Source organism: Panthera uncia (genome assembly GCF_023721935.1).
Source record: "Panthera uncia isolate 11264 chromosome A3 unlocalized genomic scaffold, Puncia_PCG_1.0 HiC_scaffold_12, whole genome shotgun sequence".
NCBI classification, from domain to species: domain Eukaryota; kingdom Metazoa; phylum Chordata; class Mammalia; order Carnivora; family Felidae; genus Panthera; species Panthera uncia.
The window spans coordinates 8,487,599-8,512,119 of record NW_026057579.1 but is presented as its reverse complement, the minus strand read 5'-3'; the positions used below and the strand labels follow the sequence as shown (position 1 = coordinate 8,512,119).

The window sequence follows — 24,521 nt, the reverse complement described above, 5'->3', positions numbered from 1 at the left end:
TGTGTGTGGCAATAGTTCTGTATGGTGAATGTGAGCAAGTGCCAGGAGATATTTCATAACCAAATGCTGACATTCATCGAGTGCTTCGACTGGCTGCGTCCCATGCTAAGTCCTTGAATGACCTCTTTCATTCCTCACAATAACCACAGAAGGCATCTGCCGTTTCCCACCCCCACCCCCACCCCCCGCCTTGTACAGATGAAGGCACAGAGGCTCAGAGAGTTTAAGTCACTTGCCAAAAGTCGCACAGCCGGGTTTCAAATCCAAGTGTGTCTGACTGCAAGACCTTTAGCCACCACATCATTGCCTGGTCCTAGTGACTTTTTACAGCATCTTCTGCTGTTTGTCTCTCATTTAACCTTGAGTATGGGTTTCTGTGACTTAGCTTAGAATTTGATTCATCTCCCTAAGCACCAGAAACAACAGATATTCACCAGACCATAAACCCTATTCCTAATCTCTGTGCAGTATATTTATGTATCTTCTTCTGTGGTTTATATCATCATTAAAGCGGCTCTACTTGGCCCTTTAAGAAGCTAATTAATCACTAAATATAGATCACAACTTGTTCTTTTCAACCCTCTGCATGTTTCTTCCCCCCATTGTGTGATGCCATCTGGTGCTATGAGCTCATGCTTTTTGTGTTCCTTTTCAGAGAGCCAGATTCATTGCTGTCTATACCCAGAAAGCCAGTTAATTTCAAAGTTTGCATGCATGGCTTTGAAAAAATTGGAAGCTAATGCCTCCTTGTGGATTTCCACAGTATCACTTTTTAACATAACATCGCACGGAACTTCGGTCTTTACCACCATCCACACATACACGCACACATGTCTTTTCATCAAAAGGACCTAATTTGTCTTTGGCAAGCTGTCAAGCAACTACAGGTCTTTTCCTGTGTGATTTTTGTCAAGTTTCATTTTGTCAGTTTAAAGCGTATGCTGTAAGAAGCCAGACCTTAATAATATACTCCCCCCTTCGAATCTATTTGACTTTCTGAGACAGCAGCGGAGTTTAAGAACAAGGAAATACAACAGCTAATGTGGGCCCCTGACACTGCTGCTGATCTGTCCTTCACTCCCACTTTGTCTCCTAATTCTGCCTGGAGTCTTGATCATCTTCCAAGGGAGTGGAGCACAGGAGCCGTAGACTGTTTTCTTGCAAGCTCAGCTGAGGGGCTCTGGGCTTGCCAGCAGGCTCCCAATCAGTGGGATTGTTGAGTACTGCTTGTTACCGTCCGGTCCAGACCTTGTCACTCTCCACACCTCCTTTCTCTTCTCGTTTCAGAGCGCTTGGCAGTTTAAATTTAGCCTGGGAGCCTAGCGGGGAAGGAAAGGTAATTTGGCTACGTGAGCACTGCTTACCTCACTCCTGGCACATGCTGGATGCCCCTGGGGAAGCAGGAGAGCACTGGCCAGCTGCCTTCCTCCTTTCTGTGGCTCTTCCTCCTGGGATCGTGCCTGTTCCTAGCAAGGGGCTGAGATGAGCCCTGAGAATGTCCCCTGTGATGTAAAAGGAACCATGTATTTCCCTAGCATAGAAGCTGTCCTAGGGCCAGCCCCTCGCGCTCTCGGAGAACGGTTTCTACTCAGTCCACACTCCATTTGAGCATGAAGCAGCTTCTGTGAGATGCAGGTAGAATGAAGTCACTGAGTCAGCCATAGAGTCAATCCAGTCTCCAAATAACATTATCAAAAGGTATGGGTAATATACAGACAGAAGCCTCAATTAAGTTTTGTTTCCAAAAGAGCACATGTTGTTACTAAACCAAAAAAAATGGGGGCGCCTGGATGGCTCAGTCAGTTAAGCCACTGACTTTTGATCGGTTGCACGTTGAAGCTCTGCATTGGGCTCCATTTTGGGCGTGGAGCCAACTTAAAAAAAAATGAAAAAAATGTGCTTTTCCCTATAAATTGACAATTTGCTTAATAACTCGTTGCAGCCACCCACAGAATTAAGATGCACTTCTAAAAGATTGAGGATTTCTAACTTTCCTGAGTGACTAGTATACAAAATTTGGATGACAGCATACATGTTAAAGCTCGGTTACGGGGTGCCTGGGTGGCTCAGTCAGTTAAGCGGCCGACTTCGGCTCAGGTCATGATCTCACGGTCCATGAGTTTGAGCCCCGCGTCGGGCTCTGTGCTGACAGCTCAGAGCCTGGAGCCTGTTTCGGATTCTGTGTCTCCCTCTCTCTGACCCTCTCCCATTCATGCTCTGTCTCTGTCTCAAAAATAAATAAACGTTAAAAAAAAAAAGAGAGAAAAAAAAAAAAGCTCGGTTACTACTACTTTGCATTGTGGCCTTAGGCTAGTTGCTTAATGTCTCTGAACTTCACATTTTTCTACCTACTTAATGGAGCAAATCATACTTATTATTTTTTAATCTGGTTCATAGGGTTGTGGGTGAGCATCAAATAGATTTTGTCAAATGCTTTTTCTGCATTTATGAGATGATCTTGTGGTTTCTGTGCTTTATTCTTTTCATAAGGCCTATTATATTAATTGATTTTCACATGTTGGAACAGTCTTGCATTCATGATATCAATCCCACTTGGTCATGATGCATAGTCTTTGTTATATGTTGCTGATTTCAGTTTGCTAGTGTTTGTGGAGGATTTTTGTATATAATAGTCACAAGAATATTTTGAAATATTCTTTACTTGTTATGTTTTTGGTTTTTGTATCAGGTGTAATATTGACCTCCTAGAATGATTTGGGAATTCTATTATTTTTTTTTTTGAAGAGTTTATGAATGATCGTTATTCTTTTTCAGATATGTGGTAAAATTTACCAGTAAGGATGTATGGTCCTGGGCTTTTCTTCACTGGAAGATTTTAATTGTAAAGATTTTATTTTTAAGTAATTTCTACACCTGACACGGGGCATGAACTCACAACCCCAAGAACAAGAGTCTCATGCTCTACTAACTGAGCCAGCCAGGCACTCCATCATTGGAAGATTTTTAATAAGTTATTTACTACCTTAATCTCTACCTATTATAGATCTTTTCAGATTTTCTATTTCTACTTGAGTCAGTTGTGGTAGTTTATGTCATTCTACAAATTTCATCTGTATAATCTAATTTGTTGGCATATAATTTTTTCACAATATTCTCTTACAATCCTTTTTATTTCCATATTGGTAATGCCCTCTGTTTTATTCTTGATTTTCGTAACTTGAGTCTTCTTTTTTTTTTATTTTGGTTAGATTAACTAAATTTTATTAATCTTAATTTTTTCAATTTTATTAATCTTAGTGCCAATTTTTGGTCTTGCTTATTTTCTGTGTTCTTCTATTCTCTACTTCATTTGTTTCTACTGTAATTATATAATCTCTTTTCTTCTGCTTAGGGTTTAGTTTGCTTTTCTTTTTTTGGTTTTTTAAGGTAGACAGGTTATTGATTTGACATCTTGTTTTTTAATGTAGGCATTTGCAGCTATAAATTTTCCTCTAAGCACCACTTTAGCTGCATCCCATAAATTTTGGTATGCTGTGATTTAGTTTTCATTCATCTCAGAGTGCTTTTAAATTTCTCTTGTGATTTATTTTTTGAACACTTGGCTGTTTAGGAGTGTGTTACTACATTTCCACAAATTTGTGAATGTCTCAAGTTCTCTTATTGATTCTAACTTCATTGTAGTATGGTCAGAGAACATACTCTATGTGGTTTTAATAATTTTAAATATATTGAGATTTGTTTTATTGTCTAACATATATCATAGAGAACATCCTATGTGCACTCAAAAAGAATGTGTATTCTGCTGTGGTTGGGTAGAGTGCTCTATAGATGTGTTTCGTCTAGTTGTTTTAGAGTGTTGTTCAAATCTTCTATTTCTGTGCTGATCTTCTAAATGTCGTACCATGTTTGAAAGTGGGATATTGAAGCCTTCAACTATTCTTGTTGAATTGTCTATTTCTCCCTTCAGTTTTTGCTTCCTGTATTTTGGGGGCTCTGTTGGTAAGTAGGTGCATATGTGTTTATAATTTTATAAATTCCCAGGGGATTGACCCTTTTACCATTCTAAAATGTCTTTGCCTATAGTAAAAAATTTTGTCTTTAAGTTTATTTTATCTGACGTTAGTATACCATTCCCATCTCTCTTTTGGTGATTGCCTGGTATATCTTTTTCTGTACTTTTACTTTCAACCTATTTGCATCTTTGGATCTAAAGTGTGTCTCTTGTGGCCATCATATAGGTGGATCACGCTGTTTTATTTATAATGCCAATCTCTGTCTTTTGATTGGAGTGTTTGATCTGTTTAGATTTAATGTAATTCCTTATAAGGGAGGAATTATGTCCGCCGTTTTGCTATTTGTTTTCTATGCGCTCCTCTATTCTTCCATTACTGTCTTCTTCTGTGTTAAATGGATGTTTTCTAGTAACCTTTTAAATATGTATTATATATGTATGTATACACACACACACACACACACACACAAGTTGCCTTGTGAATTACAATTAACATTTTAATTTATAGCAATCAAGTTTGGGTTAATACCAACTGAATCTCACTCGTATATAAAAGCTTTGCTGCTTTATAGCTCCATTCCCTCTCCTCTCCTTTGCATGGTTATTATCATACAAATTACATTGTATGATCCTCAACAGAGATTTACAATTATTGGTTAATGTTTTGTGTCTTTTAAATCAGATAATAGAAAAAAAGTTACAGCACAGATAGTACATTTATATTGTCTTTTATGTTTACCCATGTCATGACCTTGACAAATGTTCTTTATTTTTTTCTAATGTTTATTTATTTTTGAGAGAGAGAGAGAGCGGGGAAGGTGCAGAGAGAGGGAGACACAGAATCCAAAGCAGGCTTCAGGCTCTGAGCTGTCACTACAGAGCCTGACGTAGGGCTCAAACCCACGGACCGTGAGATCACGACCTGAGCCGAAGTCGGACACTTAACTGGCTGAGCCACCAAGGCACCCTGACAAATGTTCTTTATTTCTTCATGTAGATTCAGTTACTGTACTTTCCTTTCATCCAGAAGGACCCCCTTTAGTATTTCTTGTTGGACAGGTCTGCTAGTGACATACTCTCTCAGTTTTTGTTTTGCTGGAAATGTCTTAATTTTTCCTTCATTTCTGAAAGATGACTTTGTTGCATATAGAATTCTTGATTAATTATCTTTCTTTCGTTGCTTTGAATATGTCATCTCACTCCCTTCTGGCTTCCATAATTTCTGATGAGAAATCATCTTCTACTCTTTTGAGGAACGCTTGTATGTGATAAGTTGCTTTTCTCTTGCTTCTTTCAAAATGTTCTCTTTAGCTTTTGGGAGTTTGATTATGATGTGTCTGGGTGTGGCTCCCTTTGAGTTTATCCTATTTGTGGTTCATCAAACCACATTATGTAGCAACTCTAGAAATTAGATTCTTCTTCCTCCTCAGGGTTTATTATTATTTGGTGGTGGTGGTGTTGGTTTCTTTAGTGTCTTTCCTTAACTGATTCTGTAAAGTCTCTATTCTTTGTCATATGTGGCCCCTGAAGTCTCTGCTTGACCAGCTGTGTGTGAAGCTAATGGACAGAAATGTCCTTAGCTGCCTGGAACTAATAAGTCCCAGTGTTTGCTGATGGGCTCTGTGTGGATGTCGTTCATGTCTTCAGCTCTGCCTTAGCCTTCACTCCCTGCTTTACAGAGCCTCAAGGTCAGCCAGAGGATGAATACCGCTTGGAATGACAGTTTTGAAAAATACAAATGCAAGCTATTAATACCTTTGCAGCATGTTATCTGCTACTATTCTCGTCCTAGATTGTTTGTTCTTTTTAAGCACAGGCGTTTTCTGACTTCTATGTAAACATCTAATTTATGTGCCTTAGACCACAGAACCACTGCCACGGGCCCATGTTGAAAAAACAAGGAGAAAAATAGAGCTTCGAACTTTGAGGGAATTGGTGGTTTCATGATGAAAAAAAAGAAAAGAAAAATCTTCCCCAAAGCAGAGGTAGTCTTGGGGCAGTGTTTCTCAAAGTGAGATTCAAGGACTGCCTGCCTCAGAATTACTTGGGATGTTTGTTAAAGTTCAGGTTCCTGGCTCCATCCCAAATCCTTTGATTTAGAATATCTTGGGTGGGGTCCATCCAGGAATGTACATTTTTTTTTTTTATAACTTGAAAGAAAAAAATTTTTTTAACGCTGATTTATTTTTGAGAGGCAGAGAGAGACAGAGCACGAGCAAGGGAGGGGCAGAGAGAGAGGGAGACACAGAATCCGAAGCAGGCTCCGGGCTCTGAGCTGTCAGCACAGAGCCGGATGTGGGGCTCAAACTCACAAAACCATGAGATCATGACCTGATCCGAAACAGAGTCAGACGCTTAACTGACTGAGACACCTGTGTGCCCCCCAAAGTTTTATTTCTATAAGTAATTAAATTCCAGAAATTAGACATTTATTTGCATCTATGAGGATTTTTTTTTTTAGTAGCTGCAGGGTTATCATAGGATTCAGGCTGAATCATGGGGCTCAGAAGATTTTAGGGGAAAAATAAGCCCGTATTCATTTATGCAATAAAAGCATGGGTTGGGAGAGAGGGTAGGAGAAGATACTAGATAAATCGATGGGTATACTTGCTCATTTCAAAATATTGTGCCTAGGGCTGGGCATGCAGCCAGAAAAGGTAGGGAAAGTTTTTTCTTTCTCCTCTCTACTTTAATTTTCATTTCCCTCTCTACTTTTAGTATTACTCTTTCTCTTGGGACCCAGAATTTAGGTCAGTAAAATTTGTATTAAGGAAATGCATCAGCTGCCCTGGGGTTAAATAGGCTCTTGAGGGTTATCTGGTGACTGAATCACCACCTAAGCCACCACGTAGAGGGTTGTCTTCATAGAATAATGTCTTCTGGTTTCCAAATAACACACTTCCTAATGAACTTTTTGATGCAACCCGTTTGAGAGTTTGAGATTGGATCAAGTTCAGACACATGTAATTTATCTGGGTTAACTTAAAATTTTAAGCTGATTTCCCCCAACCACATGTATACTTTTAGGCCGTTTTTCCTTGAGGAGTTTTGTGTTTAGTTAACACAAACTCAGCGTTGAAAAACAATTTGGGGAGTTTAGATCTTTATCAAATTTATGACATTCACAAGTGACACATGATTTAAAAAATTATTTCACATTTTAGATTTTTACTGCTCTGACTTGCCTGTATCACTGAGAGTCATCAGGTGATTCCTATCCCTCCCCCCATTCAACCCAGTTCAGGACACGTTATTGGGCTGTAGATCTCCAGAATTCTATTACAAATACACGGACTAGTAAATCGCATTTCTTATTTCCTTCAAGGTATTGCACAGCGATGCACAGCCATCAAGTACCACTTTTCTCAGCCAATCCGCTTACGAAACATTCCTTTCAATTTAACCAAGACAATTCAGCAAGATGAATGGCACCTGCTTCGTGAGTATTTCTGGGAATGGGTCAGAGAGGACATGGTGTCTTGCCGCACAAAAAGTATTCCCACCAGCCCTCTCAGGTTTGGACGGAAGGACGTTGTGCTGATTCTACGTGTGCTGATTCTACGTGGGCCCCATCCGACTTGGTCAGAGACTCAGGGAGTCATTTCGCTAGGTTACGGTCACAACTTGTTTACAGGTGGAACGTGTGAAAATCAGGCCTGAGGCTTTTCGAGACAGGGCAGTGTGTGTGTGTGTGTGTGTGTGTGTGTGTGTGTGTGTGTGTGTTTCTGCCCTGGGGGCATCTGATCTGTACCCAAATGGCCTCCTGCATCTTTTCTTTACCAAGTCATCGTGCATGAAGATCTGCTCTGCCACTTAGGTTAGTAAACCAAGGAGATTATACCTTAGGTACTCTCGGTTTTGTTTCGTTTGTAGAATATTCATTTTAGCTACCATGTCTGTCTCAGACCTTGGTATTTCTGCCAAAATATCTTTATGAGTGCATGTTGTAATTTTCTCAGAGGATGTCTGTTATCAGAGGACATCCCAATGATGGGAACTACTCTTTTTCACTGTCAGGAAAATGTGAAAATCTAGAAAGGACCATGCCATGTGATACCAAAGAGGGCAGATATCTACCTGAAAATTGCTGACTCATGCTGCCTGGTGATAGATGACTCAGGAAAGCAAAAAAAAAAAAAAAAAAAAAAAGAGAGAGAGAAAAACTAGACTCTAATCAGAGGCCGACACTGTCATTTGCCAATGAAATAAGCAGTGAGGACGTTGGTGATCCAGTTGGGTGGCCAAGGCCACTGCAGAAAACCAAGCAGAACCTCATTTTGTGAGGAAATCTCTGCAGATGAAAGGCTCTGTTTTGAACTCCACACCCGACCATGGAAGCTCTTATGACACGGCTCCAGCAGCAGTCTCAATGTTTGTTACACATACTCTGATTGGCAGATTTAGGACTTGGAAAGTCATTGGCTGAAATGTGGTTTTTTCCTTAGTGCTATGACTCCCTGAGAACTCTCTCTTGTTGGCTGATCTTAACAAGCATTTCTCAGCAGATCTGAGAGTTTTATCTAAGTGTTCTCACATCTGAATTCTTTATGAGCGTGTTTGAAATTCTTTGCCTTAATCAACAAGTCTAGAAAGCCACACAGTCACTGATTTTTCTGTCTGGTGAGAAAAGATAGACATAGGAACCTGAGAAAGAGCGTCACCTCTGTACTCAAGGAGTCTGTGCCCTGCTGTTGCCCAGCAAGACGGTATTTGAGTGTTCCCTTCATCCTCTTTGAGGTTCTCTCAGAAAGAGACTTTCGGTATCTGCATGCATAGCCCTTTCTGAGAAAGTTATATTTGGTGATTTGTACCTTGTTTATCAGATAAACTTAACATGTCTGGTACTGATGCAAATCCTATGTGGGTTATATCTGAACCTTGTACCTTTTAATGGTCATAGACAACAGAATTACTACTGAAACCACAGGGAATTTAGGGAGTTGAGATACTAATGACTGAACTCTTCTGACATTTCCCCTGTTCAGATGTGGATGTCTCCAAATGACTTATACCCTTAACATTAAACTCAGCCCCTTTAAATTATCACTGTCCCTGGCCCTTGGTATGAGGTGTCTACACTTCCTCATCTAGGCAGAGATGCTCTGCTTTCATTTAATGCTCTGAGCTGAAAATGGGAAATCCCTTTGAAAGTAAATATATGATACCACTCATATGTGGAATTTAAGAAACAGAACAGATGAACATAGGGGAAGGGAAGGAAAAATAAGATGAAAAGAGAGGAGACAAACCATAGGAGACTCTTAAATACAGAGAACAAACTGAGGGTGCTGGGGGGAGGTGTGGGGGGTATGGGATAAACGGGGGATGGACATTAAGGAGGGCACTTGTTGGGATGAGCAATGGGTGTTATATGTAAGGGATGAATCACTAAATTCTCCTCCTGAAATCATTATTAAGCTATATGTTAACTAACTTGTATTTAAATAAAATTAAAAAATAAAAATATATACATATATAAAATTAAATTAAATTAAAATAAATTAAAAAAAAAAAAAAAAGGAATGGTCCAAGGGTGCCCAGAGCTATCGACTGGCCTCAGGGGCACCAGATCTCTGCTTGAGATCTATTGTTTTAAGAAGGGTCACAGGTATTCAGCTAACAATTTTAAAAATGTACATTTGTTCAAACAAAAGGTGAGGAGATAGAAGAAGTGAAATAGCAGAGGGTGGGCAATCAGAGCACTGCTTGAGGGTAGCAATCAGAGTGACAATACATCAGGTGCCTGCAGTCGGTCCATCTCTTGGTTTTGCCTAGGAGGTGGTAGAGGGGCTGGGTTTTTGGCTCCGGGATCCCGATTGCGTCTTTGTGACAGACCATACCTGCCGGTTGTGTCTACGGCGGACACTTGGCCATGAGAAAGGTCTCTCCTCAGCCTGTGGAAATGGGTACTTGGGTTGTGGGGCCTGTGTTTAAGGGGAGAGGGAGTTTATGAGCAGATATCCCATATGTGCACTTTGGGCCCCATTTCAGTCACCACGATTGCCTCCACTTTCTCAAATCCTTTTTGAAAATAGGCGGGAGTAGATGTAAGCGAGAAATAAAACAATCGGCCATCGAGGTGCTCAGGTAAAACCATATTTCACTGTAACACGCTTTGTGGGCTCTTTCTCCAAAGCCGGATTAAGTAGGGCCGGTACAGTGGTGGTAAGCTACATTTCCATCACTCTGTTAAGGGAAGTAAAGATATTTCTCTTACCTACCTCACTCTCAGTACATTAAGGAACTTGCTATCTATTACCCAGGTTTACCCTGGCGTGGTCCTCTGGCCTCCTCTCCGTGGGGTATAGACTTCTCCGTGGACTCAGAGAAGGTAGACTCTGCCCCCCGGATGTGCTGGACCCCATCTGTCCTCTTCTGGAATACCTGGAGACTTCCCTAAACCACCTCAGCCCCACAGACCCTAAGACTGCCTGTGTCACTTAGTAGTTTTGACAATGTGTATACAAAGCTCTTCGTTCTCTGGTTTTCAATGACTTTGCTGCTTCTGCTTTTCATTCGGAATGTTTGTGTTTCGAGAGTAGACTTGAGAAGAATCACTGCCGGCTTCCTGGGCATGGCTGTAGCCGTCCTGCTCTGTGGCTGCATCGTGGCCACGGTCAGTTTCTTCTGGGAGGAAAGCTTGACCCAACACGTGGCCGGACTCCTTTTCCTCATGACAGGTACGCCCAGCACCTCAGCAAAAGTGGAGGCTGCCTGCCTGTGGCCCGCCTCGCTCTGTTAATTTTGCTTTCACTTGTGAAAAGGGCAACCAGAGGTCGTTTGGCTTTTGTGGGTAATACACAATTTAAAGAAAACAGCAGTGTTAATAGTACAGGCCTGGTTTCTCCACTGTGGGCCCCGAGAAGGTTGGACGGAAATGTCTTGGGCTTGATCTCCGTATGAGCCAGCCCTGTATTTTCTGTCTCTGCTTCATACCATGTCCCTAGCCCTGGCCTGGACTCCTGGCAAGCCCTGGTCATCATTTATCAGGAGCCTGCAAGGAGAGAAAGAGTGATCAGCACAACCCGCCCCGCCTCCAAGGCTGAAAGTCAACTCAAAGTACTTCTCTTAGTGATGGTGTCTTTGGTGTCATTTTTCTTTCATTCTTTCTTTTTCTTTCTTTCTTTCGAGAAAACAAAGACAGCATGAGTGAGGGAGGGGCAGAGAAAGAGAGAGAGAGAGAGAGAGAGAGAGAGAGAGAATGAGAATCCCAAGCAGGCTCCACACTGTCAGCACAGAGCCAGACTCGGGGCTTGAACCCACGAACCGTGAGATCATGACCTGAGCCAAAACCGAGAGTCAGATGCGTAACCGGCTGAGCCGCCCAGGCACCGTGGTGGTGTCATTTTTACACACAAATTACTCCACAGATGTTTTTTTGAGGATTTACTACTCTAGGTACCAGAGACACCATGAATAAGGCAAACAGAATCCTTCTCCATTTCTGTCGCAGGGACACAGAGACCATAACTTGTGATAATGATAAATACTGTGAGGAAAACAAAGAAGGTGGAATAGGGGTCTCAGGGAACACCTGGCTGAGGTGATTTCCCAGCTAAATCATGGAAAGCAGCCGGCAGAGGGTGGGCATGTGCTGCAGGGCGAGCCGCGTCCTGAGGCAGGGGTGGCTTGGTGTATCTCGAGCCATGGGAAGAAGACCGGTGTGGTTGGAGGGCAGGGAGAAAAAGGATAGTGTCTCTTGAGGTGGGAGATGTAGGCAGTGGCTGGATTTCAATCCAAGGGTAGTGGAAGCCACCAGGTTTTAAGCAGAAGAGGGATCTTCAAGCAGGGTATTGGAAAGGGGGTAGTGTGTGGAGACAGGCCTGTGGTCTCTTTGATTAGCAGGTGAAGGGTGCTTTTGTCTAAAAAGGAGGCAGGAGCTGAGGTGACAGCTAACACTGAAGGCGGCTACAGGGAAGAAACCTTTTTTTCCCTTTTCCTCTTTCACAAGATAATTAATGTATTAGTGATTAGTAAATGCCAAATTAACAGTTTCACAAGTCTACTCAGTATCGGAGCCAATATGACTCTGCATATGTCGCCATTTTGAACAAGCCTATTGCCTATTTCTCTGGAGTTCAGTTTTTCAAACGACCACACCTGGGTTTGCTAGCGCTTCTTCCTTAATAGCCGCTCCCCCACCTGTTAACTGGGGGCAATGATGCCTGACACCATTGGCTGGCACCGTTTCCCGTCTGTCCTTCTTTCAGGGTTGACAGGTAGGTGGCGCTTTGCTTTCTGGTGTGGTCGGACAATCGGCAGCCTAAGTAACCCAAGTCACAGGCAGGGGCCCTTCCTTCAGCCCCTTTCTCTCTCTGTGAGCAAGATGGGTCATCGTCATCGTAAGCACCCTGACAGAACAGTCTGAGGTCACACGGCCCCTGAGTAGTCTGAGCAGAAAACCAAGTTGAGCTTTCCATATTTTGGTGAATGCTCTTAGATTGTAGCACAGGGAGGCTAAAATTCTAGGTCCTGAGGTTTTGGAGGAAGATTTGAACCCTCCAGACTAGCCATTGGGTACCTCATTTAAAATCCAAATTGTAGAATGGATGAGTCAGGGTAGCAAAGAAGCAGAGAGGCCTGTCTGCCCAGAGGATCCCTTTAAGCCTCTGCTGGGGCATAATGGTCGTTAAAAATCTCATCCATGTTCTTCCCTCCCATTATTGGTTGAGCCCCCATTTTCCTGACTCTTGTCCGTGTATACATCAAAGAACTGCAGATTCGCCTCCCCTCCCAACCCTGGAAAGACTCACCTTATATCCCCTTGTCAGGAAAATGAGAGAAGCTATAGACAAGAAAACCTTAGTGGTGGTTTTAAAGCACACTTTAATATGGGTAAGGCATAAATAATTTAGAATGCTCTTAGATATAAAACAATCGTTAGCAGTAAAATAAACCACTGGGCCATAAAAGCCAGGGCTAGTGAGAGTTCCTAGGAAGGTCGCAGGCCGGACTGGTTTTAAATAAAGGGGGGTGGTTGTTGAGCACTGGGTAGGCAGGGAGAAAGGCTAGCAGCCAAGCGTCCTGCCCCGGCTCCACATTTCCATGCTCAGCCCTTATTTCTGATCCTCATGTGGACTAGAACTCCGAGCCAGATTGACTCAGGCATCCTCAGGATTTATCATCAAAAGCCCATGTGCAATTGTTAAACAAAAACGAAACAAGCAAAACAATAGCCACAATCACAGAAACCCCACAACAGCCAAAAAAAACATACCCCAGGCTTAGAAACTTGAAGTCTGATGACCAGTCCTGAAGGACTAACAGACACAACATGACATCGTCCAGTTTTCTTGGCTTTTGGTTGGCCAAACAAATGTTTGGTTGGCCCAACATTTGGGAATAAGGAGAAAATCCTCTTGTAGATCCCACCAGCTGAAAAAGGAGGTTGTTGAAATATTTTTCTTATTCTGGACCAAATCTTGCCCATGAGTTTGCCTCATTTAAAAAAAAAAAAAAGATGTTTGTAACCATGATCACAGTAAAGTATTTAGTCTTCTGGGCTTCCATTTAACATCCTCCATTTGGGTTCTTTGTCTCCCTGTCTCTCTCTGCCCCTTCCCCACTTGCACTCTGTCTCTGTCTCTCTCAAAATAAATGAACGTTAAAAAAAATTTAAAAAAGAAAGGGGAGATCCTGGGTGGCTCAGTTGGTTAAGAGTCCGACTTCGGCTTGGGACATGATCTCAAAGCTCGTGAGTTCGAGCCCCGTGTCGGGCTCTCTACTGACAGCTCAGAGCCTGGAGCCTGCTTTCCCTTCCCTGCTTGTGCTCTGGCTCTCTGTCTCTGTCTCTCTCTCTCAAAATAAATAAACATTAAAAAAAATTAGGAAAAAAAATAACATCCTGCCATAAGCTTTCCCCACATTGTTCTGCTGTTTTTTTGCTCTGTTGTTTTCAATGGTATTCCATAGTTACATGCTCTTCCGAGGGGTGGATATGCTGTGTTGTGTTCATCTGTTCCCTTCCTTGTAGGGTTTAGAGAGGTTTGTTTGATTTTTGCTATTTCAAATTGTGCCTTTATATTTCCTTTGTAAATGCCGGGGTAGCGACATTAATCCACTGCACGAGATAAATTAGCTGGAGGATGTTCATATGTAGTAGCAGTGGAAGAGAGCAACTAAGGGTTAAAAGAATTGATTTTAATTAAGCAGAAGTGTCTTCGGCAGCGCTTGTCAGCATCTCTCCCACAGATTTCTGATGCTAAACTTAGCCCCTTCTAATGCACTGGCATCTTCGTTCTCCGCCTGAACTTATTAGCCAAACCTTCAATGGAGAGCATCAGGGATGTGACAGTTTGAGATGTTAAAATGGAAACTTTGAAACAGTCTTCCTCCTTCTGCCTTATTGCATACAGACAGCTCTTGATTACCCACATGTGGACCAGCAGTGCTGCTGACTGTTCACAATGGGAGCCGCGTTCTGGGCCCCTTCCTCTCCCCTGGGGCCTCTCCAGGGGCCTTCTAGCAGGACCCGGGGAAGGCCTCACATCCCCCAGAGCCCCCCAGATACAGCCTTTTGACTTCATGGCCTCTGAGCTCTCCCTCCCTCCCTCCCTCTCTCTATCTTTCTCTCTCACACATGCGCGCGCACACACACACACACACACACACACACAGGATTGAAGAGGCCCGCCGCAGAGGGCTGAGGGATTAAGACATCTTCCAGTTTATCTTCTGCTCTCGGAGTGCTGTGAAAGCCTATTTCCATCAACATTCAATGATGCATCGCCGTGGTGATATAATCATGATACTTATAATTTCAGTTATATGTACACAAATCTTTAAAAGGGTTAACTTATTCAAAGCAAACATTTTAAAATGTAACGTTTATATTGCTGTTGCTTTTGTCTTATTATCTTTTAAAATCTTGGGAATCTCAAAAATTGGGTAAAGCTTGGGCCTTTCTCGATGGGGGCCTCACTGCCCACTGGATCATTCCCCTTCACAGGCAGGGCTGTCCAGTGAGTGTTGTGACAGCCGACAAAAAGTGACAGAGCCCAGGCTGCCCAGCAAAGCTCAGGGACAGTCAACACCCATGTTGGGTTATCCCTTCCTTTGCTTCGATGCATTAAGGGGGGGGGGGGGAAGACTTCGCTGTAGTAGATAAATGAAATTATCTAGGTTATCCATTGATAATGACCTAAAACCACAGGTCCTTAGGACCTCAGTTGAAACATTTGGGGCCAGATGTGTTTTGGAATTCAGGATTTTTAAGTTTCATTTTAGAAAGGTAAATATGGTGACTAACACCCTCAGCAGGGTCTGAAATCAAACATATTAACATTTCTGCAGCAAAACATATGAATATTCACATGAAGCAGGATCAATAAGGACTATAAATAGACTCATGTCACATCAGGTCAGGGTTTGCATTAAACAAGATTGCTGCAACTTTTCAGGAAAAGAGTGGATGTTTTGGATTTAATAATTGCAGATTGTGGACCTTCTATTTTATTTTATTTTTTTTTAAGTTTTGTCTGTTGCTGTTAGTCTTGCCTATTCATTTAGGAAAGACAATTGAGGAATGGCTTTTTGGGCAATCTGCGTGAAAAATCGTAGGAGGCATTTTTGCTGGAAGAGCAAAGAGACCAGAATGATGGGCAGGCTGTCTTTTGAAGGAGGGAAAAAAAAAAAAAAATCAATGTTTATGCCTTGGGGTGTTGCGGTTGTGTTATTTATCAAGCAGGCTAACCAGGGTGAGGCGGCCTCACTCCTTTCGGACTGTTAAGCACATCAAAGGAGGATGGTCCGAAGAGTGGGCCCAGTTACCCTAATTACAGCTTGCCAGCTGGCCACAGGCACCTTGAAGATTTCAGGGAAGGAAATTAGGTTGATGATCTGGGACGGCTGCATAAATTTACTTCCATCCTGATCCGCAAAAGATCCCTTCCAACCCTATAATTCTGTGATATCCTGGTATCTTCTAATTAAGAATATTGGTAGAAAACTTTTTAATATTTTATAAGAAAAGGAGTTGCATACAGGGCTTTTCAGAACCAGTAATTATTCACTGTTTTTGCAGTCAAATGCTCTACCCCTGAGCTATACCCCCAATTACTCACTGTTTTGAAGATGCTACCAGCAATAACCATGACTGAGGCTGGGACTCAAGAACCTCTCTCCCCAGGCACCACCAGCTGGGCTGAAGACTGTCAGTGGTAGCTGAGGGGGACTTCTGGCTGGTCAGGGAGTGAGCGAAAGGGAAGGAACGCCTCGGGGAAGAATGGAGGAGAGACGACGTCTCTCTCCATGGATCATCAGGAAGGACCATTAGATTTTGAACTTTCTGAGTACAGGCGTGGTACCTTATTTATCTTTTCATACCCCTGCCCCATACCTTGCATTAATTAGATTGCTAATGATAAAAATGCAGCATTAACAGCAATAACTGGCTCTAGGGGGTAAGTCCTACACGGGGTAATTTGGGATGAACTGGTCCTTAGATTGGTAGAACTCAGTGTGTTGTAGAACTCAGTTTCATTCATCAGGTTTTGTTGACTCCATGTGCTCAGCTCTATTAGACTCCATGGGGAACTTACCAAAAGTCTAGGAGGTCTCTACTACCTTGCCCTGAGATGCATGCCGGAGAGCAAAGTAGGTTCCTGATCATGGCGACGTCAAACCCATCATGGCTGTGACCAACAAGGACTCGTTAAACCACCTCTAATATAATCAGAACTGGATTGGGACATAGTAGATGCTTGATAACTGATCACTGAATAACTGATCAAGTAACATTTAAAATAGTAAACTCTTGCTAAGACCTATGAAAGGAATAGAAATATACTTCACGCATTGACTACACCCACAGATGATGTTATGGACTGGGTTGTATCCCTCCCCAAATTCGGATGTTTGAAGTTCTAACCCCCCTTACTTCACAGTGTGACTGCATTTGGAGATGGGGTCTTTAAAGAGGTGATTAAGGTAAAATAAGGTCATGAAGGTGGGCCTTAATCCTATAATATGATCAACACTCTTTCTTGGTGTCTTTAGTGTTGGAGTTTTTTTTTTCCTTTTTAAAATATCTTCAGTGGGTTGGGCCTCTTTTATAAAGTCTTTTTGGGCAAGGTGGAAACAATGTTTTGTCTCCTGTCAGTACATTTCCTGGAAATAATCACAAACAGGCCTTCCCATCCCACAAAAGGCAGCTGTGGCAGCGACCTATGTTCAAGCTCTCTGAACGATGTGAGAGTCTGAAAAAGAGGAACTCTTGCATATGCTGTTTTGTTCATCTTTGCTTTCCTCTTTCTCAGAACAATTTCAAAAGCATCTTGGAAGAATTAAAAATGTCACCGAAGGGCAGCTTGTGAGAGCACTGGTGGGAAGGGAGAAGGGCAGACGGGGGAATTTTTGTGGGTTCGCAGTAACCCTCCCGCCAACTTTAAGCAAAGTGAGTAAAGGCAGCAGAAAATAAGGCAGGTTTTCATCCAGATCTGACAAGTGCCCTCTTCCAAAAAGAACTTGAGAGACATAGATATTTCACCATAAAATAAATACAAGTAATACAAATACGACACAGGGACAATTGGGTTTGCAAGGCAAGATGGGTCCGAGGGTGAGATCAGTAGCAAAAAGCATGACATGAAGTACCCAACTTTTGCTCATGGTGGGCCACTGATTAGCTTTAGGGAGTTTCAGGAACTTGGTCAGAGAAAGAAATTTCTTTTTTTTTTTTTAATGTTTTATTTATTTTTTTTTAAGACAGACAGAGAGCATGAGTGGGGATGGGGCAGAGAGAGAGGGAGACACAGAATGCAAAGCGGGCTCCAGGCTCTGAGCTGTCAGCACAGAGCCCAGTGCGGGGCTCAAACTCACAAGCCGTGAGATCATGACCTGAGCTGAATGAAGTCAGACACTTAACTGACTGAGCCACCCAGGTGCCCCAGAGAAAGGAATTTCTGTTAGTGACATCTTTCCCAGTCTCCATGAGCTATGGATATCTATGGATAGACATAAGGCACAATCATTCATGACACCAGGGGCAGAGAAAATCATCCTTCTGGTTAAGCCTTCAGGGTAGATGATTTCTTATAATCCCGCTTCTATTCAGTGCCAGTGGTGTTATACTAAAATTCATTTCACCAAAAGCAATTTTATGGAGTTGGCAGGGGAGAGGTGCTAATAAAATCAATGTTCAGTATAAAATCAACGGGAGCATATATAGTATATACATGGCATTCTTTTTTTGGTGGTGGGCGTGGGGAATGTTCTTGCTCCGTGCCTTTATTTTGGAATAACAGAATCACAGAAATCTGATATTGTAAGGGTCTGCAGTAACTAAGTCCCCATTTCTTTTTCCTGGTTGAGGAAACTAAGACTCGGGTAATGTCAAGGTCACACAGTGATCAGCGGTAGATCTGGGGACCAGAATACACATTTCCCGCATCTCAGCCCGATGCATTTGGACATCAAAGGATGCTTAAAAGTCTTAGTTTGAACTCAAGTTTTCAGAGGTCATTAAACCTACATTACTTGTAAAAAGCCTTGCTTTTAGGCATTCAGCTCTGTGCAGACAGCTGAATGCAGAATAGAGTTGTTTTTCCTGTGAATGGGTCATTGTTCTATTATGATATTTTACCTGTTGATACTCCAGAGATCAATTTTTTCTAACTGCCTTATTGTTCTATGACCAGCATTCCTTAGAAGGACTTTGTTATATAGAAACACTGGCTTTGTTTTGGTGCCAGTGAAAACATTCATGTAAACGTAAGAACGTTTGCTCTTCACGAGGTTTGAAAAAAGCAGAGGAGTATTATTTTTCGACTGGCCTGTTCCTTTATGGAAGAATTATTTCCATCTGATCTTTGGGGAACTCAAAATGATATGTTTGCCATAATAATCTGGAGCAGGAAGTCAGAAGATAAGATTGTATCCTTTTTGGAAAAACAGAATTAGACAAAGAGTCGGAAATATCAAATTATCTCAGATCAAGTATCCTCTTAATTTGAAACATTTCTTTTCTAAATGCACAATTGGAAAAGGATTCAGGCAATGTGCCCTTATGTGATTTAAGTGCAGGCAGAATTCTGGCACTTAAAAATGGCGTTAAGGTCACCTTCATTTTCTCCCAATTGCTGCTTGCACTGAATTTGGTTTTCTGCTAGTGTTTCTGATCGCCAGAGCTCTATTAAAAAGGATGAAGGGAAATCTGTTACTTTAGGCCCTCTCTTTTTAGCCCTCAAATCTATGTTATTACCTATGGAGATGCTTAATATATCCTCAATGCAATTTTCAAGCAAATAGATACAACCTCCATTGTACGCTGGGATAAACCAAAGTATGAAGCAGAGAGGCACCGGGCTTGGAACAGAATTGGGCATCCCATTACTGCACTAGGTGTTCATTTCTGTTTTCATTATCCATCGTCAGCAACTGCCACATTCTGATCCCCTGCCCATCAAAAGGAGCACCCCTGGCAGTCCATTGTGGTGGAATAGACCATCTATATCCTTGGAACATCACTTAAGTACTAAAAATACTGTGTTTGGAGAATTTTTATCAAAGTCTTGATTTTAGCGTTCTGGAAAGACAATTATACATATGTGTGTTGGTACAAAAAAGTAAAATTTGGGGTCTGTCCATTTTCTTTTTTTCTTTTCTTTTTTAAAATTTTTTTTTAATGTTTATTTATTTTTGAGACAGAGAGAGACAGAGCATGAACAGGGGAGGGGCAGAGAGAGAGGGAGACACAGAATCTGAAACGGGCTCCAGGCTCTGAGCTGTCAGCACAGAGCCGGACGCAGGGCTCGAACTCACGCACCATGAGATCATGACCTGAGCTGAAGTCGGACGCTTAACCGACTGAGCCACCCAGGCGCCCCTTTTCTTTTTTTTTTTTTAAATGTTTATTTCTGAGAGAGACAGAGTGCAAGCAGGGGAGATGCAGAGAGGGAGAGGGAGACACAGAATCCGAAGCAGGTTCCAGGCTCTCAGCTGTCAGCACAGAGCCGGACACGGGGCTCGATCTCACGAACCCTGAGATCATGACCTGAGCTGAAGTCAGACGCTCAACTGACTGAGCCACCCAGGGGTCCCTGTCCATTTTCTTTATGTCACTCAAATTGCCTCCTATATTCTGAATGGTTGAAGTATATTATCTCCTAACTCAGATATTTTACATCAATTCCAACATCCTGGATTTAATTTATATCACTTAAAAGCTTTTATTCATCCATTGAAAAAAACCTACAATGATTTGTTGAGGCCTTAGTATATACCATGCCCTGTACCTTAAAACATAATTTAGCACTTGAAAATTTCATGTAAGATATTATTTACAGGGAACATGGTAAATACTAATGAAAATAGTAATTGAAAAAGAAAACAGACTTTGTGTGATGCTTGCAACTGCATAAAAATGTATCCCATCATGTACAGAACAAGGGGAAAGGAAGACTCTCGTATTAGGTGTGAATGATGATAGAAAAGATTGTTTCCTCAAAAATAGTTGGAATTTTTATTTTATTGCTTTAAGAACAAAAGCCAAGGGGCCGCCTGGGTGGCTCAGTCGGTTAAGCTTCCGACTTCGGCTCAGGTCATGATCTCACGGTCTGTGAGTTCGAGCCCCGCGTCGGGCTCTGTGCTGACGGCTCAGAGCCTGGAGCCTGCTTCGGATTCTGTGTCTCTCCTTTTCTTGTGCTCTCTCTCTGTCTCTCTCTCTTTCTCTCAAAAATAAATAAACATTAAAAAAATTTAAAAAAAAAAGGAACAAAAGCCAAAAATAAGTTCAAACATACATAAAATCCAAGCAAGCTAATTCTGAATAATTCAAGATGTCGGAATTTCCTCCTGTATTCTTTCCTCTTCTACCTCCAACACCTCGTGTACAGCCTGGCGCACGAAAGTTTCTCCAGTGTTTGTGGAACGAAGTCAGGCGACTTCCAGCGCAGGAATTACAGCTCCTTTACAAATTTGGAGTGACCACCTCATCAGTTGGCCCGATTTTCACAGAAGCCTGTGTGGCCCTTGCCTTCTAGCAGGCAACACCGTAACCGTGTTCTCTTTTGCATTATTTATAGGGATATTTTGCACCATCTCCCTCTGTACGTATGCTGCCAGCATCTCCTACGACTTGCACCGGCTCCCGAAGCTCATTTATAGCCTGCCTGATGACGTGGAACATGGCTACAGCTGGTCCATCTTTTGTGCCTGGTGCAGTTTGGGCTTTATCGTGGCAGCCGGAGGTCTGTGCATCGCTTATCCGTTTATTAGCCGGACCAAGATTGCACATCTAAAGTCTGGCAGGGACTCCACGGTATGACTGTCCGCACTCAAGTTCACTGCTCGGTGGCCCGTCCACAGTGCCGACGACTCCTGAGAGGAACGTGGTGGAATTCAAGTCGGGATCCCAAGCACAAAGCGGTCTTTTACGTTCCGAACCGTTGCCTGCCAGCCCTTTCTGGACGACTGACAGAAAATCACGCAAAACCTCCATACCTTTCTACGGACAAGACTACTGTGGATTCAAGTGCTTTAATGACTATTTATGCTTTGACTGTGAGAAATTGGGAGCAGTGCCATGGAACATTTCTAGGTTTAGAAAAAAGGGGAAATTGCAATGGGAAAATTTGTATGATTGCCGTTTATTTCAGAAAGTTTGTATATAACAATTACCCGAGAGTCCTTTCTATTTGCAAAAGGGTTCATAACAAAGCAAGTATAATTTTCTTGTCATTGTACCACGCTTGTTAAATTTTAATGCGGTCCCTTCGGCACGTGTCCTAATGGTGTCTTGTGTCAGCACCAAATATCTGTGCATCATTGGTGGGTGTTCCTTGTCACGGGAAGATTCCTCTTCTGTTGCCTTATTTATTTATTTATTTATTTATTTTTAATGGAAGTCTCTTCTCTGTCTTTGTACCGGAATCCAAATCCTAAGAAAAACAGACCAACCGTGTAAGAGCTAATCCGTGACACTATGCAGTATTGTTCGATGTCTTCCCTGTTGGTTAATCTCTGTCTCTTTCTGTTAACTGGATTTCTGCATTAAATGACTGCCCTCTTGTTAGTCTGGGTGTGCTTTCTTTCCGCAGTGGTAACGGGTCTCCTTACCCATGTGCACAGAGTAGGAATTCTGTTGTTTTAGTAAGACTCTTGCTAAGGCTTCCTAGTTGCTTCCATTAGGTGGGTTATAATTTATCTTTTGTGGCAGCCACACACTTGCTATTTGTATGTGTCATTTTCAAACTTCTTTCCATGGTATTTAAAAATTTTTCTCTCTCTTCCTTTATCATCTCTCTGGTAGTCAGCCCATGCTAAGGAACCACGGTGTCTCCTTTGTCCCTGGACCTCCTAGGCCAGCGGGTTTCAATCTTGGCTGCACATGAAGAATCACCTGGTGAGGGGCGCCTGGGTGGCTCAGCTGGATAAACGTCCGAGTTTGGCTCAGGTCATGATCTCACGGTTCGTGGGTTCGAGTCCCGCGTCGGGCTCTGTGCTGACAGCTCAGAGCCTGGAACCTGCTTCGGATTCTGTGTCTCCCTCTCTCTCTGCCCCTCTCCCATTCTCACTGTGTCTCTCTTTCTCAAAAGTAAATAAACATTAAAAAAAATTAAAAAAGATAGTCACTTGGTGAATTTCTCAGCCACATCTAAACTAGGCCCCACCTCAGACCGATTGACTCAGAATGTCTGCAGCAGGGCCCAGGCTTGAGTATTTTTGAAGCCATATCCCAGAAAATTCTGATGTGCAGCTGGATTGAGGTCCCTGTTCTGGGCCAGCATTGTGGTAACCTCCTTAGTAAACATTTATTTCACACTGAAGGTGTGCCAGTAAGTGGGCTATGTCTTTTTTCCCCCCAGGTATGATTTCATTTAAAATTTTTTTAATGTTTTTATTTATTTTTGAGAGAGAGACAGAGCGAGTGGGAGAGGGGCAGAGAGAGAGACACACGCACACAGAATCTGAAGCAGGCTCCAGGCTCTGAGCTGTCAGCACAGGGCCCAGTGCGGGTCTCGAACTCGTGAGCAGTGAGATCATGACCTGAGCCAAAGTCGGATGCTCAACCGACTGAGCCACCCAGGTGCCCCGGTATGATTTCACTTAACCTGCTAAAAAGCTCTGTGAGACAGGGACTTTTATTCTATTTTTATGATAAGGAGCTGAGGATCAGACTCCGACTCAATTTGCTTCATTTTTTTCCTCAATCTTTTTCCTATGTCAGGGTATAGGACAAAAGTTAAAATCCTTCTATTGTGTTTCCTTATTTTTAAATAGAAGGGTGGACACTAGCGAACTTGTAAGCTTTTCCTTTTCCCTCTGACATTATCCTGTTTCCTGCACACAAGGTGTGCTAATGTTACTCTGTAAAATAGGGGAAGATGCCATATCCGGAAGTAAGACGTTGTTTCAGATTTTATTTTCGTGACAGATATGTTTTTCTTTATTATAAAAGCTGCTTTGGTACTTGCGGAAGGATAACGATAATGATCATCTACCCCCTCCCCCCTCCCGTCCCCTACAAATAAAGCCTGATTTCCAAATGACAGTGTCCACCTATTGTCACATAAGCCTTTTGGAAGAGGTTAAATGATTCCAGTGACCACACAGGCTCTCAGGGCCTGTGGAGAGATTCCTCAGCAATCTCTCAGGTCTGTTTAATAAACCCATCCCTCTGAATGAGATCAGAGACATATAGCAAGGGGAATTATTTTCATTTATTACTTATGTGGGAAATGCTCAAAGCAGGAGAGCTGTTTCTTTGAAGTCTTCTTTAAAGATCCCCATAGAAGATGTCAAGACACTTCAACATTTATATTCCAACCACCAAAGCAGTGTCTGAGTGAGTGACTTTTGAAGTTTCTGAGAAGCTTCCTAGGGATTCGAGGTGAGAATGGAAAAAAGCCTTGAGTGACAGAAGGTTGAAGGGTTCACACACCACAAAGATGCCCAGAAGCCAGGGGGGTTCAGTTACATTCAAACGTGTGCTGGCAAAAACAGAGCCGCCCCTGCCTTCCAGCCAAAGTGAGCTCAGAGCAAGGAGTGATGTGCCCAACGGTTCCTTGCTTTCTATTTACCGTGAGCAAATGTTGCCAACGTCAGGCACTGGGTCCCCAGTCCTTGGACTTCTCTTAGGAGTGTTTTCTTAATTGGCTTATCAATGAAGAATGATTGAAATGGCCGCTCGGTCCTGCATGGAACAGAATAATTTATGGAGACGATCTATTTGTTCTCTTCACGTCCTCTCTGTCCCGCTTCTGTCTGCATGCTGGTAGCCGGACTATATTCTTTTGCCTTGGGGATTTTTCTGCTGGGCACAAAGCAGAGGTGGTTGAGTTCATTGAAATGATGCAATGGATCCAGAAAGGAGGACAGGCTAGCAGGCTGACTTTGTGGGCTCAAAGTGCTCAAGGGCATCTCAGAGACTGAAATAGACAATCATGACAACCACGTGACTGGCTGGACTGTACCCTCCCCAAAAGGTATCAGGACCACAGAGAGGATGGCTGTGTGGAGCGTCCAGGGAAACCAGGGTGTTCAGGGAAACTGAAGCCCTTGGAACAATGGGCTTCTCAGTCGTAGCCAGTCTGACCCCTGACCCAGGGAT

At 42.6% G+C, this 24,521-nt stretch overlaps 1 protein-coding gene across 1 annotated transcript in view; it reads left to right on the top strand.

Annotated features, from left to right (window-relative positions):
* TMEM178A (transmembrane protein 178A) overlaps positions 1–21,985 on the top strand; it is a 51,321-nt gene extending 29,336 nt beyond the window's left edge. Inside the window, exons 2-4 of the mRNA XM_049652248.1 lie at positions 7,299–7,412; positions 10,516–10,653; positions 20,995–21,985. Of these exons, the coding sequence (XP_049508205.1) occupies positions 7,299–7,412; positions 10,516–10,653; positions 20,995–21,236 (494 nt within the window). The 3' untranslated portion in view covers positions 21,237–21,985. The remainder of the gene's footprint in view (positions 1–7,298; positions 7,413–10,515; positions 10,654–20,994) is intronic.
* Positions 21,986–24,521: the final 2,536 nt, after the last annotated feature.